This window comes from Cygnus atratus, chromosome 2 (genome assembly GCF_013377495.2).
Source record: "Cygnus atratus isolate AKBS03 ecotype Queensland, Australia chromosome 2, CAtr_DNAZoo_HiC_assembly, whole genome shotgun sequence".
NCBI classification, from domain to species: domain Eukaryota; kingdom Metazoa; phylum Chordata; class Aves; order Anseriformes; family Anatidae; genus Cygnus; species Cygnus atratus.
This window is the reverse complement of record NC_066363.1, coordinates 37,286,145-37,302,645: the sequence shown is the minus strand read 5'-3', so window position 1 is coordinate 37,302,645 and position 16,501 is coordinate 37,286,145. Positions and strand designations below refer to the sequence as shown.

At 35.1% G+C, this 16,501-nt stretch overlaps 1 protein-coding gene across 2 annotated transcripts in view; it reads left to right on the top strand.

The window, feature by feature from the left end:
• The window catches only part of ANKRD28 (ankyrin repeat domain 28), a 118,932-nt gene that overhangs the window by 79,116 nt on the left and 23,315 nt on the right, over positions 1–16,501 (top strand). For both annotated transcript variants that reach the window (XM_050709283.1, XM_035556435.2), the window contains exons 7-13: positions 2,264–2,406; positions 3,753–3,965; positions 10,000–10,078; positions 10,553–10,667; positions 11,096–11,178; positions 14,301–14,364; positions 15,661–15,729. In XM_050709283.1, the coding sequence (XP_050565240.1) occupies positions 2,264–2,406; positions 3,753–3,965; positions 10,000–10,078; positions 10,553–10,667; positions 11,096–11,178; positions 14,301–14,364; positions 15,661–15,729 (766 nt within the window). The remainder of the gene's footprint in view (positions 1–2,263; positions 2,407–3,752; positions 3,966–9,999; positions 10,079–10,552; positions 10,668–11,095; positions 11,179–14,300; positions 14,365–15,660; positions 15,730–16,501) is intronic.

Below are 16,501 nucleotides of genomic sequence, written 5' to 3'. Positions count from 1 at the left end.
AGCACTCATTTACAGATTTAGGCTTCACATAAAAGTGATCATCTCACAAATGCCTGGATTGGTTCAAAAGTAGAATTATTAACTACTGTCTTAGCAGATTTCTGTGGTTTAGGCCAATTTCAAATTAGTTATATGTCCCTGCCAGTACAGGTCTGAAATAATCTGACAGCAATGTAAAATAAGGCTGTGAAATCCATATGTGAGATGCTAAAAAGAACAATAGGACAGTGCTGAGATGTCTTCAGAAGAAAAGATTTGAAGATGTAAAGTAAATTTTGAAGAGATTGTGACAGCATTAATAGTCTTAAGTTATTTTTTGAAACCCCGTGATATTGCACTACAAGTACTGATATCAGTTAAACAGAGAAGTCGGAGAACAGCCTTCATTATTGATCCAACATTCTTTGGAATATTTTGTATTAGTATTTTGTAATCTGCTTATATATGCAGAGAAATTTCTTTGACAGGACGTTCAACCACTTTAAGGTGATTGTTTGCAAAATTTTGTTGAATGAAAGTAAATGCACGAGATGGAAGAGATTTGACAAATATCAGATAGACGTTTTCTGGCTTGTGCTCACCAAGATGGAAAAAAAAAGTCTGTTTTTCAGATGAGCTACATTTATTCCAATTTTAATGAGTGCTATTTCATAGGCTATTAGCAGGAAATTCTCTTAATGAACAGAGTGGGAAAAATGTAATTTATCTGATGTCTGTCATCCTAGAAATATTTGCACACAATAGAGGTTGAAAAAAGAACTCTTAGAGAAGTTCAAACAAGCAAAAGAAAACCTGATATCTCTCCCTCACAATTTCCAGCCATTTTACACTGCTCCAGTTATTAGAAGAAAGCCTTAAAGCTTTTCCACTGTATAAAATAGACCGTAGAGTAAAAAAGAAATAAGGCTTTTCGTCATTCTCCTATAAATAACTTTATAGGGTTACATCCATTGTTTCCCTTCCTTCCTGCTTTTCACCCGTCTCCTTTGCTGTCCAGCTGTAATGCTGCAACCAAAATGGACTTGGGTTCGTGAGTGTTAGCGCTGCCCTTGTCAGCGTGTGGGAATGGCTCCTGAGTGCTTCCTACTTGAAGTGTCTCGTTCTTCTGTGTGAGTGTCTTCCACTGATTGCTGCTTGCAATTAAATGCAGGTCAGGGATTTTTGATGTTTTTTTTTTCCCTTCACTTTAAAGTTCTGTGCCGCTGTTCTGTTCAGTATTTCTCTTCCTTTCGCCACTTTCAATATCTTTTGTCTTCTGTCCGTCATACAGGGCTTGTTTTCATTCTTGTCCCCGCTCTGTTTGGGTAATAAGATGAGTATCATGTTTAAATTTCTCTTTCTTGGTCTTTCCTGCAATACTGAAGTAATGCAGAAATGAAATGCTGCAGCACCTCCCATTGCACTGGTTAGCTCTGTGTGCTTCTGATCTGTATAGCTAGGTGAGGGTCTCTGTGTATTTTGGAGGCATGCAGTGCTGTGGTGACTGAAAGTTTATTAAAACATCTTTGTATTCCTTCGGGTAGATATTTCCTTTCCAAACCTGTGCGCATTATTTTAATCATTGAAATAGCAGTCCCCCTCTGTTTATGAAGCACTTAAACTCAGAGTTGGATTTGATGCATGGTACTTAAATGTCTGACTGGATAACCGTAAGTATTCAGTGTTCCCCTCCTTCCCCTCTCCCCCACATTTTTTTAAAACTGAGATAAGGGTTTCACTTGAAAGGTAAAACAACAAATCCTACTTCTTTCTGTCTATGATTCAGGTAAAGCACTAAATCTATCAGTCTATTTACACTGAGTGTTCTCCTTTATTCTGCAGACTTTGTCATGATTGTCTACGTGGCACAAGTTTTTGTGTTTTCAATAATAGATTTGTTTGGCAATTAAATTAACTGAGCAAGAAGGACAGATTTTTGGCTTCCTCCTTTTCATAGCTTCTCTCTTGGAGCACAGCGTCACAGTAGCCTGAAAGCTGAAACAGGAGACGTGGTCAAGGAAAGAGCTCGACTGTGCCTTGCAATAGTGTGATTACTGGAGGGGGGTTATGTTGAAATACCCTCCTCTGGAGATGAATAGTGTATGTGGCTTTTATAGTTCATGAAAGAATTAGAGGAACAACTCCTTACTTTCCTGATTAGGTCCAAATGAATAATGTTCAGTTTGTATTACAATAATTGTACAATTATTCCATTTGTAAATCTGTTCTGAGTAATATAAAATGCAGCTTCTTTTTTTGTTTTGTTTTGTCTTTATTCTTTTAGGTCATATTGAAGTTGTGAAATTACTTGTGGCCCATGGAGCTGAAGTAACGTGCAAAGACAAGAAATCATATACACCCTTACATGCTGCAGCATCTAGTGGGATGATCAGTGTAGTCAAATACCTTCTAGACCTTGGAGTTGATGTAAGGAAGAATAAAAGTGATATTTTTGTTGTTGTTTGAAATGCTCTTATTAGTATTGTAGTACACTATTTGTGTGTGTGTTTATGAAATGGTGAAAATAGTGAAAGTATTTCTGACGATCTTCATGTGCTTTGTTTTTTTATTGTTGTGCTTTTTTGTTACAAAATTTAATTTCCCCAGGTAACTTTAGAGCTTTGCAGTTTTTGCAGAATTATTTGGAAATAGATTTGTGTTTAATGCTATTTTTGTTCACTTGGCATTTCTGACTCCTTAGACTGGAACTCAGGAAATAGGAATTCCGTTCCTAGCTTTGCCACACACATCCCTTTTGAACTGCAGGAAATTGAACTCTTTTGCCTCAGTTCTTTGTAAAATATAGATGTTACTGAATTTCTTACACCACATATACTTTGAGAAATGTTATGGATTGTCAGAAACTTTAATACTAGATTAAGGAAGGCCATATTAATGTAGAAATGCAAAATAAATTAAAAGACAGTACAGTACCTGCATATAGGAAGTATGTTAACAGAAAACTGTGAAACCATGTAAGAAAGGTACATTTTGCATCATATTTTACCTTTGCAAGGCTGCAGAATGCTGCCCAAGTTTTATCTAGAGAAGTAGATCAGAATTCAGTATCCCATTGTGCACAACAAATTTGATTTCTCCCCCTTCCCTTCCCCGACTCACAAAAAGTACATACTTCAGAGTCTTGTTTGGTTTAGAGATCAGATCTGATGTTTCCTGTCTTGGATACTTAAACAGTGACATTTATATTATTGTTCATTAGCGAAGCATGTGTGTTTACATTTTAGAAGTAGTTCATAACCAAAATTCCTGTTACCCTCAGGTCCTGAATTTCATTAAGAAGTCAGCCTGCATTTGTGTGTGTGTGTGTGTGTCTGCATCTAGGAGTTCTAGATTTAAAGGCTAAAACTTATTTTGGGGAGACTCTCAGTCCTTTTGACACCTGTTTTTAACAGAAACCTGCATGTGCTGTTGAGAAATGATAGAGATCCCTGATGTGCTTAAGCTGCTAGTCTGTAATGTCTGTGCAAATTGTCACTGTTGACATTCTTCATGTGTATCCAGTTGCATACTGCATACAGGAAACTGGCGTGGACACAATTGGAGGAGGTTGGCTCAGTTGAAAAACAGTTATACTCTTCCCCTTCTCAGTCAAAGTAGTACATCCAGACCTTGCTTTTAATTTCTGGCTTTGAAGAATTCAAAAGCATAATGAAGTTGTCTCATGACACCAAATTTTCTTTGTGGTAATTAAACGCTGCAGTAATACAGGTTTTTGCTTATTAACTAATCTTTTTTGTTGTTGTTGTTGACAGATGAATGAACCAAATGCCTATGGAAATACTCCACTCCATGTGGCTTGCTACAACGGACAAGATGTTGTAGTGAATGAACTCATAGACTGCGGTGCTAATGTGAATCAAATGAATGAGAAAGGTTTTACACCTTTGCACTTTGCTGCTGCGTCGACACATGGAGCATTGTGTTTAGAACTTTTGGTCTGCAACGGAGCAGATGTAAATATGAGGGTAGGTGAATCCAAAGTCATCCATTTACTCTTATAGATGCACTATAGCTTTATTAGAGGTGACTTCTCAAAACTGTTGTTGGGGCAATGTGTAGAAGTTCTTACTGATAATTGGAGTCCTTCTGTGAAAAGTATTATAGAAAAAATGAAATTGCTTCAAGAAAGTTGGTCTAAATCTTAAATCTATGGGATGTAGTAAGTAGCCCAGAAGGAAAAGATGACAATATTATCTGGTCAAACTTGACTATGTCTAAATGTCAGAAGTCCCTGTCATCTTGTTTTCCTGAGTCTGTTTATATGAGTAAGAGCAAATCATAATGCAAAAGAACGTATTTTTCTTATAAACAAACAGCATAAAAGAAATAAAAGATTTTTCAGAGAAACGTGTATGAACCAGCTAATGGCTGGAGCAGTTGTATGAAGGGTAAAATATATATAAAATACAGAGGTAAGTAGATTAGGCCAATGGAAAGTCTTGAATAGATGAATTTTGAATTACTCCAGCAAAACTTTGCGAATGGTCTTGACATTCTTTTAACATCTCTACTTGGTCACATGTCTTTGGCTGCAGAGTGTTCTGTAGAATCCAGTCTTAGTGTAGAGAGAATTTCTAATCCACACAAGTGTAAAAGCAAACTATAACATAAATATTGTATTATCTTCTTTTGTGTGTAGGTTAACGTCTCAAGGCATGAGAGAGATGAGATCTTTCTTTTGTGTAAAGCTAATTTTGACTTAAGTAATAAAAGCTTAATTGTGTTCAGAAGTATTCAGTATCGGGTATCTCAACAGGCTGGGGGAAGTGGGAAATAGGTATGTGGAAGGAAGAGTCCAAAAGTACAGTGTATCTAATTGCCTGTATCTCTGCTCACCTGTCATAGGAAGAGAAGTACCTATACTTTTGTTTCTTTTTTTTTATGTGTGTTAATAGAGTTATTATCAATTTCAGCACTATTTGAATCAGAGGTGAATATTGGAACAGTTAAAAGATTGTTAAAAATCTTTTTTTTTTTTTTTTTGTGGTTAACTTTCATGTAAGAACTTCACACTAATTTTCTGCTAATTCTAAAATACGATTATGTGTCTATTACTACAAAATATATAGTCCACTGACAATTTGGGAGTGGTTTAAAAATAGTTTATTTGATTTGTAAAAATCTTAGATGTATGTTACAGCTCACTTTTACATATATTTAAATGTGGAGTTCCTTTAATGAAAATGTGCTTAAAATTAGTTGTGGAAAAATGCATCACTGAAGTGCCTTGTAGATGTAAAGAGCTACACTATAGGGTTTACAGCCAATTTGTCATAAAATCTGCAGGTCACAGTTCGGTTATTCTTGTTGCCAGCTTTCTGCTCTACTGATGTCCCAGACTGGATATGACTGAGGGTTTAACGTTACAGAGCTGTCTTCTGTCCTCCATCCTTGAAACCACATTTCTCAATAATGTATGTTCTGTCATGAAAATAATCCCACAATGTTAAATATACTAATGATTATGTACATATGTTGCATGCACAAAGAAGAAGAAAAAGAGAAGAATCAATATTGCTAAGCAAAGAATTACTGTTTCCCTATACATTGGTTTGCAAGGGCTCATGACATTGTACATCTGATGTAGAAGAAAAAAGTGGGGAGGAGTTCGTTTCAGAAAAATGTGCAGTGAGCAAAGTTTTTTTTTTGTTTTTTTTTTGCTATTCATTTTCAAATACACCTTAATGATAGGTTAGAAATGAAAATGAAAAATCTCCGACATTCTGTTAGGATAATTAAACGCTGCTAAAGATTACTATAATCTTTATGGTTGAACTTTAAATAAGAATCTTTATTATGGTATACGCTGTAGGTATTGACTACATTCAGTCAGTTGTAATACTAAATAACCTCAAAATTTGTGCAAAGAACAGCTAATATCTTCAAATTGACTGGCAATGTTCCTAATTCTTTGAAGTTTGCAATGTGGGTGAATTGTTTGTAGGTAACAAAAGATGCATTGGCATCAGAGAGATGTATTGTTGCCTTCCGTCCCACTCAATTTTAAGTTACTGGATCTAAAGCCTAGATTTGATAGTTCCTCTGATTAATAATAAATAAATGATCATAAGTTTTCACATGGGTGAACCCAGGCTTTCTTTTAAAAGCATACTCTGATACGAGAGAATATATATATATTTTAAACCTGATGGCTGGAAACTGCTGCCTGAAGCATATCAGAGAGCTGAGAACTTCAGCTGAAGTCTCCTAAGAGCTTGGTACAGATCAGGCTACTGAAGTTTTGTTTCAGAAGAAAAGGCCTTTATAATGGAAAGGGTTAGTCGCTATCACAGAATCATCCAGGTTGGAAAAGACCTCTAAGATCATCTAGTCCAACCTTTAACCTAGTACTGAAGTCCACCACTAACCCACCACTAAGTTCTAAATTTACATGTTTCTTGAAGACCTCCAGGGGTGGTGACTCAACCACTTCCCTGGGCAGCCTATTCCAATGCTGCACAACTCTTTCTGAGAAGAAATTTCTCCTAACATCCAACCTAAACCTCTCCTGGTGCAACCTGGGGCCATTTCCCCTCATCACTTGGTGCTTGGGAGAAGAGTCCAATCCCCACCTCACCAGCTTAAGATATATGTGGCTGTAATTACAACATGTTGATTTACTAAGTAGCAGAACTATGAAGTGCAAAATTAAACAAGTAGGGTTGTGTAGAGGTTTCAAGCAATTATAGCTGGAAAATATAATTGGTCCTTGTTTGTGCACCAACATGTGTCTCCATTGTAATTCTGTTAATAACATTTCTGTGGATTTCTATCTGTGACTGATTTTGGCCTGGGAATCTAGACCTGAAGGTGTGGACAGCCTTGCTTTGTATATGAAAACTTACCACTTGCAATGCTGAAAAGTGCAAGTACTGAGGCAAAAAAAAATAATTTCCAAGTCAACATCTGCTTCCCTGGAAAAGCCTGTGAAGATGAATCTTGGAGTTAATCAGAAGAATAATCCCTAAAAAAAATAGTAGGGGGAAACTAAATCAGAAACTGTTCTGTGGCTAATAATAATTTGTATAGTTAAAATGGGATGCTTTTAGAGGATTTTAAGAAGTATTTATTGAAAGCAAACATGTTCAGTTTCCAGATACTGAGGATGAAGTTCAAAGTAGTTCATATAATAGTTCATATAATTGCTTTTTATCACCTCTGTAGGGGTAGGGCATCATTTCATAATTGTTCTTGTACTTTGTCAGTACCCATATACTACTGTTACGTACCGCTCATTGTTGCAGTGCTCGTTCCTCACCATTCAGGATTTCCATGCAAGGAAGAACACTTTCAAATAGGATGGTATTAATTATTTTATGGACCCCCTGGGTGCTTGAAAATTCTGTGTCCTAAATAGAATAAGTATTTTATTTCCATTTCTGATACTAGAACATAGGAATTGTTGCTAGAGGGAGATTTCACTTGGAGACCCGCATTTCCCCTGGCCCTCAGTAAAGCTTGGTAGCCTAAGTATAGTTAATATCTGAGTACTAACTTCACAGAACACCTTGTGCTGCGTATTCATTGTTTCAGTCTAATAGAAATTACTGCTCTTAGCATTTTTTTCTGATCCTAAGTATTTTGTGCATATGTTTTCTCTAGTGATAGAGTGACTTCTTTCCTGTTAACCCACACATAGCTGAGTTTCAGTGAATACAGTTAAAAGTTATCATTAGCCCATAGCTACTTAGTCACGTGCTATCAAATCTTGTAAGATTGGACAGCTATATTTACCTTAATATTTAGATGTAAGACCTTGAGGGCAGGAAAAAAAGGAGATTGAAGCAAAAGTTTTGAAGATAACCTCCTTGCTTATGAAGCTCAACCTCCTGGCATCTCAGGAAACGGTAATGAAGATTTTGCCCAATACGTTGAGGAATACTGTCTCATTACCTAAGAAACTTGATTCCTTGTTCTGATTCTGTATATCCTTCCCTAGTGGCAATGTCCAAGAAGGGAATTCTAAATACCCATCTTATACCTAGAAGTTCATATTCAATGTGGAAATCATCACCTTAATTTAATTTTATACCTTTTCTATGTTTATATGTTGATAGACAGTTGCGTATTGTACTATTTCTGAGTTGCAAAGAAATCTGAGACTATTAGACTGGAGAGAGACGCTGTGAATAATGAAATCCATCGTCTTACAAATCTGCGTTACATGCTTTTTAAAGTAAACTGGAGCAGAGTGAATCTAAAAATACATTATTGATTGTATGGTGTTTTTTTTCCTTTGAACTGGAAAATTATTTTGTTGCTTATTTTGCTGTTCTTATGTTGTCTTTTGACAACTTGCTCGATCACTACACTATTTAGTTTCTGATAATGTCACATTAGATTATATTTAATGTCCCTGTGAGGTGCTCTGTTAGTGAGACTTGGATTTGTTTTTTTTCTGTTCCATCTTCTTATTAGCCTTCATTTGAGATACAGTTTTAGCACCGTCTGTAAAACTACAGTTTTAGCACCACCTAAAATTCTTCTGTCTTTTGTTGACTTGACTAATTTATTTCCTTACATTCTCAAAGTTTTCTTCTTTCAATTTTATAATGTTAGTTACCAAAGCAGCTTTTGGTCCCTCATTCAAACTAAGCTTATTTATACAGTCATTTTTCATATATTTATGGTTAGATAGAGGTAGGTAGACGTTAAAAGAAAATTATCTTTGCAAAAATAAATAAATCAGAGGTTAGAGATTGCTTAGGGAAGTTGTTGTTTATGCCGTGTTTATTTGGCCTTTTTTAAGGCCTTCAGTGACAGAAGTTCTTGAAGTAAAAATGATTGTCCAATTCCTCTAGTGGATTTCAATTAATTTTTCCATGTTTCTTTGCTATTACTATATATATTTGAATGTGCCTTTTGGGTTATTTACTGTCAAAGAAATCTGCTAGCTGAGACATCTGGAGACACCTTGGCTGTTGTCATAAGGTGTTTTATTTCTTTCAGTCCAGGTCTGAGAAGTTGATATTTCCCATAATTTCGTTGTTATAGCTGTTATATGCTGCTTTTTGCAGTGATGTTACAAAAAATTCCATGTTCAAGTCCATCTAAAAGGATCCGTAGCAGATTTTAAGTAACACATCCTTAGAAGCTTGGTCATTTGGTTTCAAAGGAAGAGTAAAGATGGGGAGACACTTTTGCGCAGCAGTGATCAATGATATTTCAAAACATATGCTCGTATTGTATGTTCCCCCTTCCCTCTTTCACTTGCAAACAAAAGTGCTTTTATTTTCTGACTGTCGGGTTTACAATTTTTATGTGCATTTGTAAGAACTCTTTTCTGCAGTAAAGCTTTCCATTATGTATGATAAAGTATAGGAAAAAAAGTCATCCTAAAGTAATAATCACAGAAAAAACTGTTTCTGTAAGTGTGTTTAGATTGTGCTGTTAAAAATTGCAAGTCTCTTATGCATTATTGTTGGCCTACTTGAAGGGCATATTTACTTGGTGAATGACTAAGCGTACGCTTGGTATGCGTTTCAAATGTATAATGCCTATTATGTTTGAATAGTTCTACCCTAGGATTACTGGTGGTTTATGATAAATTACTTTCAAGTATTGCTTTACAGAAATATTAGTGGAACATGTGAGCTTTTTAATGTGTTGTCTTCTAATATAATGTGTAAAGATCCATTGTAAGTATATGGATAATAATGAAAAATAAAATTGCTTTCTTTTCAAGAAACAAATTTAATTTAAAGAAGCATTTTGTTATTTTAGACTTGGGTGGGGGGCATAGGCTCGTTGCTGACATTGTGTGCTGTCATCAGCCTCTTGAGAGTGATTATCCGAAAGGCATAATTGTGAGTGAACAGGCTTCATTGAGTTGTCACCCAGAGCTGGAAGACTGATTAAGAGCAGCTCTTTTGAAAAGCTTACCAGGAAGAATTTAAAGGAGAGAGTAGAGGGGAGACAAGTATGTCCTTTTCCTTTGTCAGTTCTGATGGATTACTCTGGTTATAAGTAAACACTGTTGTTGTTTTTTTTCTTTTTCAGAGTAAAGATGGGAAAACACCTTTGCACATGACAGCAATCCATGGTAGATTTTCAAGATCTCAAACCATCATTCAAAACGGTAAAAAAAATAAAAAATAAAAATAAAAATAAAAAATGGGTAGGAGTCGTTTTGTCATCAGCTTTCCGATATTACAAGTATTTTCCTCTTCTCTATTGATAGCAATGTGCTGAAAGTTTGTTGGTTTTTGTTTATATCCAGTGTCCAGTAGTAGTTCAGTTAATGGTGGAGTCTGGTATCTCTGCCTATAAAGTTTGAAAGAGTTGTTTATTTTTTCAGAATGCAGGGAAAAGTATTAATTTGTCTTCCATAGCCAAGTTGCAGAAGGTTTGTCCTGTATTGGTAGATAAGAAAATACATTTTGCTTATTGTTAATACTAAATAGCACTGAAAGCATTACAAAATTGAAATCCAGAACAGTCGTTCACGGACAGTTATTAATGTTGCTTAAATTATCATCAGTACTGTTTTTTCTAACAGAAGTATCTGTATGCCTATGTGTATTCCTAGGTAATAATTACTTTTTTATTACAGGAGCTGAAATAGACTGTGAAGATAAGAATGGAAATACTCCTTTGCACATAGCAGCTAGATATGGCCATGAGCTATTAATCAACACTCTGATTACGAGTGGTGCTGACACTGCAAAGTAGGTAACATTTACTGACATGAATGCAAGCTGAGAGAATTTAGAAACGTATTTATTAGACTAACAAGACTAGTATGATTTTTTATATTGCATTTAACTTGAAATAGGAAATACTTTGTGAATTATCCTGTACTGTTCTTTTAAGTAGCTACACAGTACATCACAATTGATGCAAAAAGAAGGAGAATCAGTTTTTCTCTGTAAAGCAATGTATATGAAATAACTGAAAATTTTAATAAACTATTGCATTGAATTAATGCATCCTGCCTAGTTTGTAAGAAATTGTCTAATATGTGAGGTTTTCAGTTGGCTCAGTGATCTAATTAGATTGTTTGGTGAACAAACCATGCATGAATACTTTGGCACAGTCGTGTTTGTTTTATTTCAATTGTAATGAAACTGTGATACCTGATTATGGTGTATCTTAGGCGGGGTATACATGGGATGTTTCCTCTCCATTTGGCAGCATTAAGTGGATTTTCAGACTGCTGCAGAAAGCTCCTCTCATCAGGTAGGATACTCTTTAAAATCTTATGGCTGCTTTGTACTTCATTTTTTATTCCACAGAATAGCTTTTAATTAAATCTTAATTTAGTAATACATAGGATTCTTTAGAGTGCTAGGGACAGTGCTTGTTTGTTTGCTTTTTAATGGACAGTACATAGAAAAAGTGAATGCAAACTTTTACAGAAGTAATTTCTTTACCCTCCCCCCCCCCCCCCCCCCCCCCCCCAAATAATCCAAATTGAAAGAATGTCTCTATAACTTCTAAAATGTTTCAAGTTGGCCAAAGAGGTGGAGTGCTGGCCCAGGCCATAACAGACCTTCAAGGACAAAAGCTAATGTTCTAATGACTTCATCCAGCATCCTTCATTTCCCCTACTGCAGATTCAGTATGGCGAAGAAATCCATGAAGAAAACTTGCAAGTGACTTCTGTGTCTTTTACATGAACTGAGCAAACTTAGACGAAAATCTAGCCTGGAGCAAAGTATCAGTTGCTTGACCATTTATAAAAGTCAAACTGAAAAGACTGGATGCTGCTAACATTTTAGTACATGCTCTTGGTGTGGGGATTGGTGTCTGTGGACTGTGTACCCTTTTTGGTTTTCTGAGGAAGGGTCTTGTTTATGTGAAGTAAGAACCTCTGACTTTTAAAGTCATTGATATTCATTTGACCTTGGGGGAAAAAAAAGTGCTTTGTTGCGGTACTAAGAAACATTTAAGTAGTTAGTGGTACTAAACAAGCATCCTAGGGATGTGCAAAGGTATTAAGGATTACTTTTTGATTCAAGTAGGTAAACTATCTTAACTTGCTTGCCATGTACTTCTGTTTACTCAAATGGGAGGAGGAGGTAATGGCACATGTAAAAACTATGTTTTGTGGACATACAGCCTTCAATAGTAGTACTCTTGAACAACATGTCGTATGCTGTTCACTGTTCATGGCTGTTGAACAATTCTTTAAAAAAAAAAAAAAAGGGAAGAAAAAGCATTCCCATGTAGAAGTACCAACATTGGAGTTCTGGTGAAGTTCTGCTACATAAAAAGAAGACTCTTAGGAAAATATTGTACTTCCCTCAAACGAAAAAAATGCAGCTTTGAAAACTGATTTAAATAGTAATTTTCATGTCATTATATATGATTAGGTGTAGAATTGCAGTTAGGGTATCTTAGATAATTTTAACTCTACTACTTTGCCTATGTTTCAGCCTGCAGGCTTGTTGCATTTTGTTTCAAGAGTTGAAATAAAATCACAAAGGACAGCACTGCAGGATAAACACAGCATAATCCTCTTTTGAGAAGTTTCTTTCTAACCTCCAAAATTTTGCTTATGCCTTAAGTGTAACATTTTTTTTAAACTCTTCAAGTAAACCTTTTGTGCTAGTGGATCTTGATGCTTTGGTTATATATATGGTGTCTGATATTTTTGAACTAAAGTTTTAGCTGCTGTGACACCTGTGGATGTCATCTGTGTTCAGTGAATTAGTTAGAATCATAGAATATCCCGAGTTGGAAGGGACCCATAAGGATCATCGAGTCCAACTCCTGGCACCACACAGGTCTACCCAAAAATTCAGACCATATGACGAAGTGCATGGTCCAAATACTTCTTAAACTCCAACAGACTTGGTGCTGTGACTACTTCCCTGGGAAACCTGTTCCAGTGCGTGACAAGCTGACGGTTTTATGATATTTCTGGTGTTTTCTCTCTCGTGTTTGGAAACAGTGAAATTTAAAAGCTACATACCTTTTTTATTGCATTGTTACGTTTGTTATACACCATTCTTTCCTTTCCTCTGTTTACTTACTTGCCAAACCTCAAGAATTGTTCAAATGCTTTCTTGCTCCAAAATAAGTTGAAGGTGAGGGCATGGAGTTGTGTCAAGGAAGTTTTATTTACTTGAAACAATTCTCAAGGAGTATAAGTTCAGTACAAGTTCTCATTAAGATGAAAGGTTATAGTTGCTCTAATTTATTATTACTTTTGTCTGCATGGATCTCGTGCCAAGTTTTATGGGGTAAGTTGTAATAGGAGTCAGTTTTGTGTGTTTTCTGTAGTTAAAATTGCCCAGAGGAGAGGATTTGTGCCCTTGTTTTTAAAATGCTTATCATGCTACTCTGTGACTTCTAATTCAGGTACTGCCTTTATAAATTTCTTGTTCATAGCACAACAGGCTTAGAATTAATTAGGGAGCAATGAGTTTGTGGGTAGAAGCACATGTGTGTGCTAATTGCTGTCAAATGATAGAATCCTCCTTTGGAAGAGGGCAGAAGGGATTGTCCTGAACATATTGTAGTTTGGCTGAGGCGCACAGTTTATTTGATTGCATAGACTTTACCTTGTCATACTACAAATACAGCTTTTTATTCAGATATCTATCTTACCACAAAGGTAAGGTTAACCAATCGGACTATTAATTAGTTTTTAGTTACTTATTTAATAATGCATTAAGGACAGTCTTTCTAGCAGGAATGTCAGAGCAAAGTTAAGGCTCGTACAGTAACTTTAACTATGGATCTGCATACTCTCAAATACTTGGCTTTAAATATTTGTGATCTCAAATTTTCATAGCCCAAATATTTTGGGGAGAGAATGACAACATTCTTTACAGGGCTCCTCTAATTGCTGTTTACAGCCTTCACTCCAGCTTAGTGTAGTTCTTCCCCTGGGACTAGAGAGCTAAAATGAAGGATGAAATTTAAGTAACTTCTGGATTTAGTAATGCTGACATCCCCCTCTTTATGTAAAAAATAATTTTTAAAAATTCTCTGCAGAACACTTAGAAGTTCTGCCTTATTCTTAGATTTTCCTATTATCTTCATGGATTTTATGTCCAGTACTAAATTATACAGAAATATTAGGAGGTAAGTAAGATAAGAAAGAATATAGCTTCTTGCCTCAGCACTGCTAATTGTGTTTTCCCTTAGCCTTTTCAGTTAAAAATGAACATATTTTTCAAAATACTACAAATAGCAAGGATTTGTTTCAAATCAATTATGTTTATGTGCTTCACTGCTTTATGCAAATAGCTGTTAGGTTTGCTTTGCAAGCATTTCTCTTAAGGGTAGATGAGAACAGTTTTGTGAAAGCTTCTAGTACATAATGGGTTTTACAAATATTTGATTGGTAGGTTTTGACATAGACACACCAGATGACTTTGGCAGAACTTGTCTTCACGCAGCTGCAGCTGGAGGGTATGTAAAAAGCATTCATGCTTTTATTTTTGGTGTCCTTTTTTTCAATTGCTGATTGATCGTGTTCTTTTTTTTATTATTATTATTTTTTCCTCTCTGTGTTTCTCCTACTCTCTCCCCTTGGAATTATGTAAACATGAAAATAATTTCAAGATGGATTCTATCTACAAGCAATAAAAATAAATAAATTAAATATTCAGCTCTATAAGTAATTACTGGAGTACAGTGTCCAGGTATCATCAGCTTTACCTTAGGTTTACGCTTGGGGGTGAACTGGATTTTGTTTTAATTTCCCATGGGTGATGATATAGTTTCAAAGATGTCGTGCCCTGCTGTATCACTGTAGGACATGAGGTAGAGATCAGCAACTTTGGTAAATAAATGTTTACCATATCCATAAACAAAAGCTCAATCAAGCTAAATTATAAACCATAATTAAATTCCAGAGTTTAGGTGGATGAAGTGGTCAGAACAACTTGTTCATCACTTGAGTTGTGATCTATATTGATTATTGTTATTGTATTGTAGGTTATCTATAGCAGCTACTCAAAATTGCCTGGAAGAATTGGGTAATAAATCTCATGATACACTTTGTGGGACACAAGAACTCCATGATAATGATATTTTCATTTTTCTGTTTCAATGTTATTTAAGTAATACTGCTAAGTAATCATTCTAAGTCAAGAGATATTTGATAGGTACATTCTTGTTACAAATGATTAAGGTTAAAGTGCTATCTTTTCATATAAAAACACATGATTTGTGACTCATTCCCTCATTCATTTCCAACTTAGAAAAGTTATTAAGATTTTGTTTAAGCAAGCAGCATTGTACATACGTTATGATGATCATATTGTATTCAAAATTAATTGCACTTAAAATATTTACATAGCAACTTATATCTGGCCTTAAAATATATACATTAAAAACTTGTTTCTGTGCTGCAATCCTGGTAGAAAAAATGATGTGCTGTGCAGGTGTTTTTTTATTTAATTTTTTTAAAGAATTGAGAATTCTGTTGATTTAGGTTAATGTTCATGCACTTTATGCATGCCATTTGATATCAATACAGTTTCTGTATGTGGACTTGAAATAATTAGTGTTCTTTCCTGTTTGGTTCTGCAGTTGTGAAATGTATTATTACATATAAGAAATCATATAAAATAAATGTTAATATAGTTCAGTTGTAAGAAAAATACCATATAAGGTGCATTTTTAGCAGTTCTGATATTTGTAAAGGCCAATATTAAGGACCCATAATCTGCAATGACAAACCATATTGCATTAATTTAACAGGAATTTGGAGTGCCTAAATCTTCTCCTAAATACTGGTGCAGACTTCAACAAAAAGGACAGATTTGGGAGGTAAGAGATTCTAGATTTGTATATTGTAAAGGGTTGCTAAAGTAGTACAAAAGTAGCATGTCATTATGTGGGCAAGTCTGTGCATTCCAGTTTCTGTTTTTAAGAAATGAAGTCTGCTACAAACTGTGCTTCAGCATGTGTTACCAAACGTTGTGGTTGTATCTTTTTTATTGTCTTTTTTTGTTGTTGTTGTTGTTTTTGTTTTGTTTTGTTTTTTAAGTAGGTGCTTAGTCTTGTTTTTAAAGGCTGTGTTACATACTCAACTGCAATTTTTATGAGCCTTTTCTGCTTACAGCACAGCTCTAATGAGTTTATGTTTCTCACATCCAAGGATATTAGTGATGTTTTCCAAATAATGAATTAGTCAAACCTATATATCTCTTGCTGTTTCTGAGTTGTGTGGGGGTTTTTTGTTTGTTTGTATTTTTTTTTAGTGGAAAAAATACATTTTATCATAATTGCTTCACATTTTCCCCTTCATTATATACATCAATTTCTGTTCCTTTCCTTGTTTGTGCTCAGAACTCTTTTGGAATGACATTAATTTCTATTTCTAGTATAGTATTTTTTTTTAAGTTCAGATGGCACCATCAGTATTTGTGCAAAATCTCACATCACATCCTGGAAAATATAATTCACTCCTGTGAATGGCAGGAGTAGGGCATGAAGGGAACGTTATGGCTGTAAAGCTGTATTTTGCTTTAAATTCTTCCATTCTTTCCTGAGAAAGGATCAACTAACTGTCTGTTGCAGCTTTTCTCATTGAAAGTTT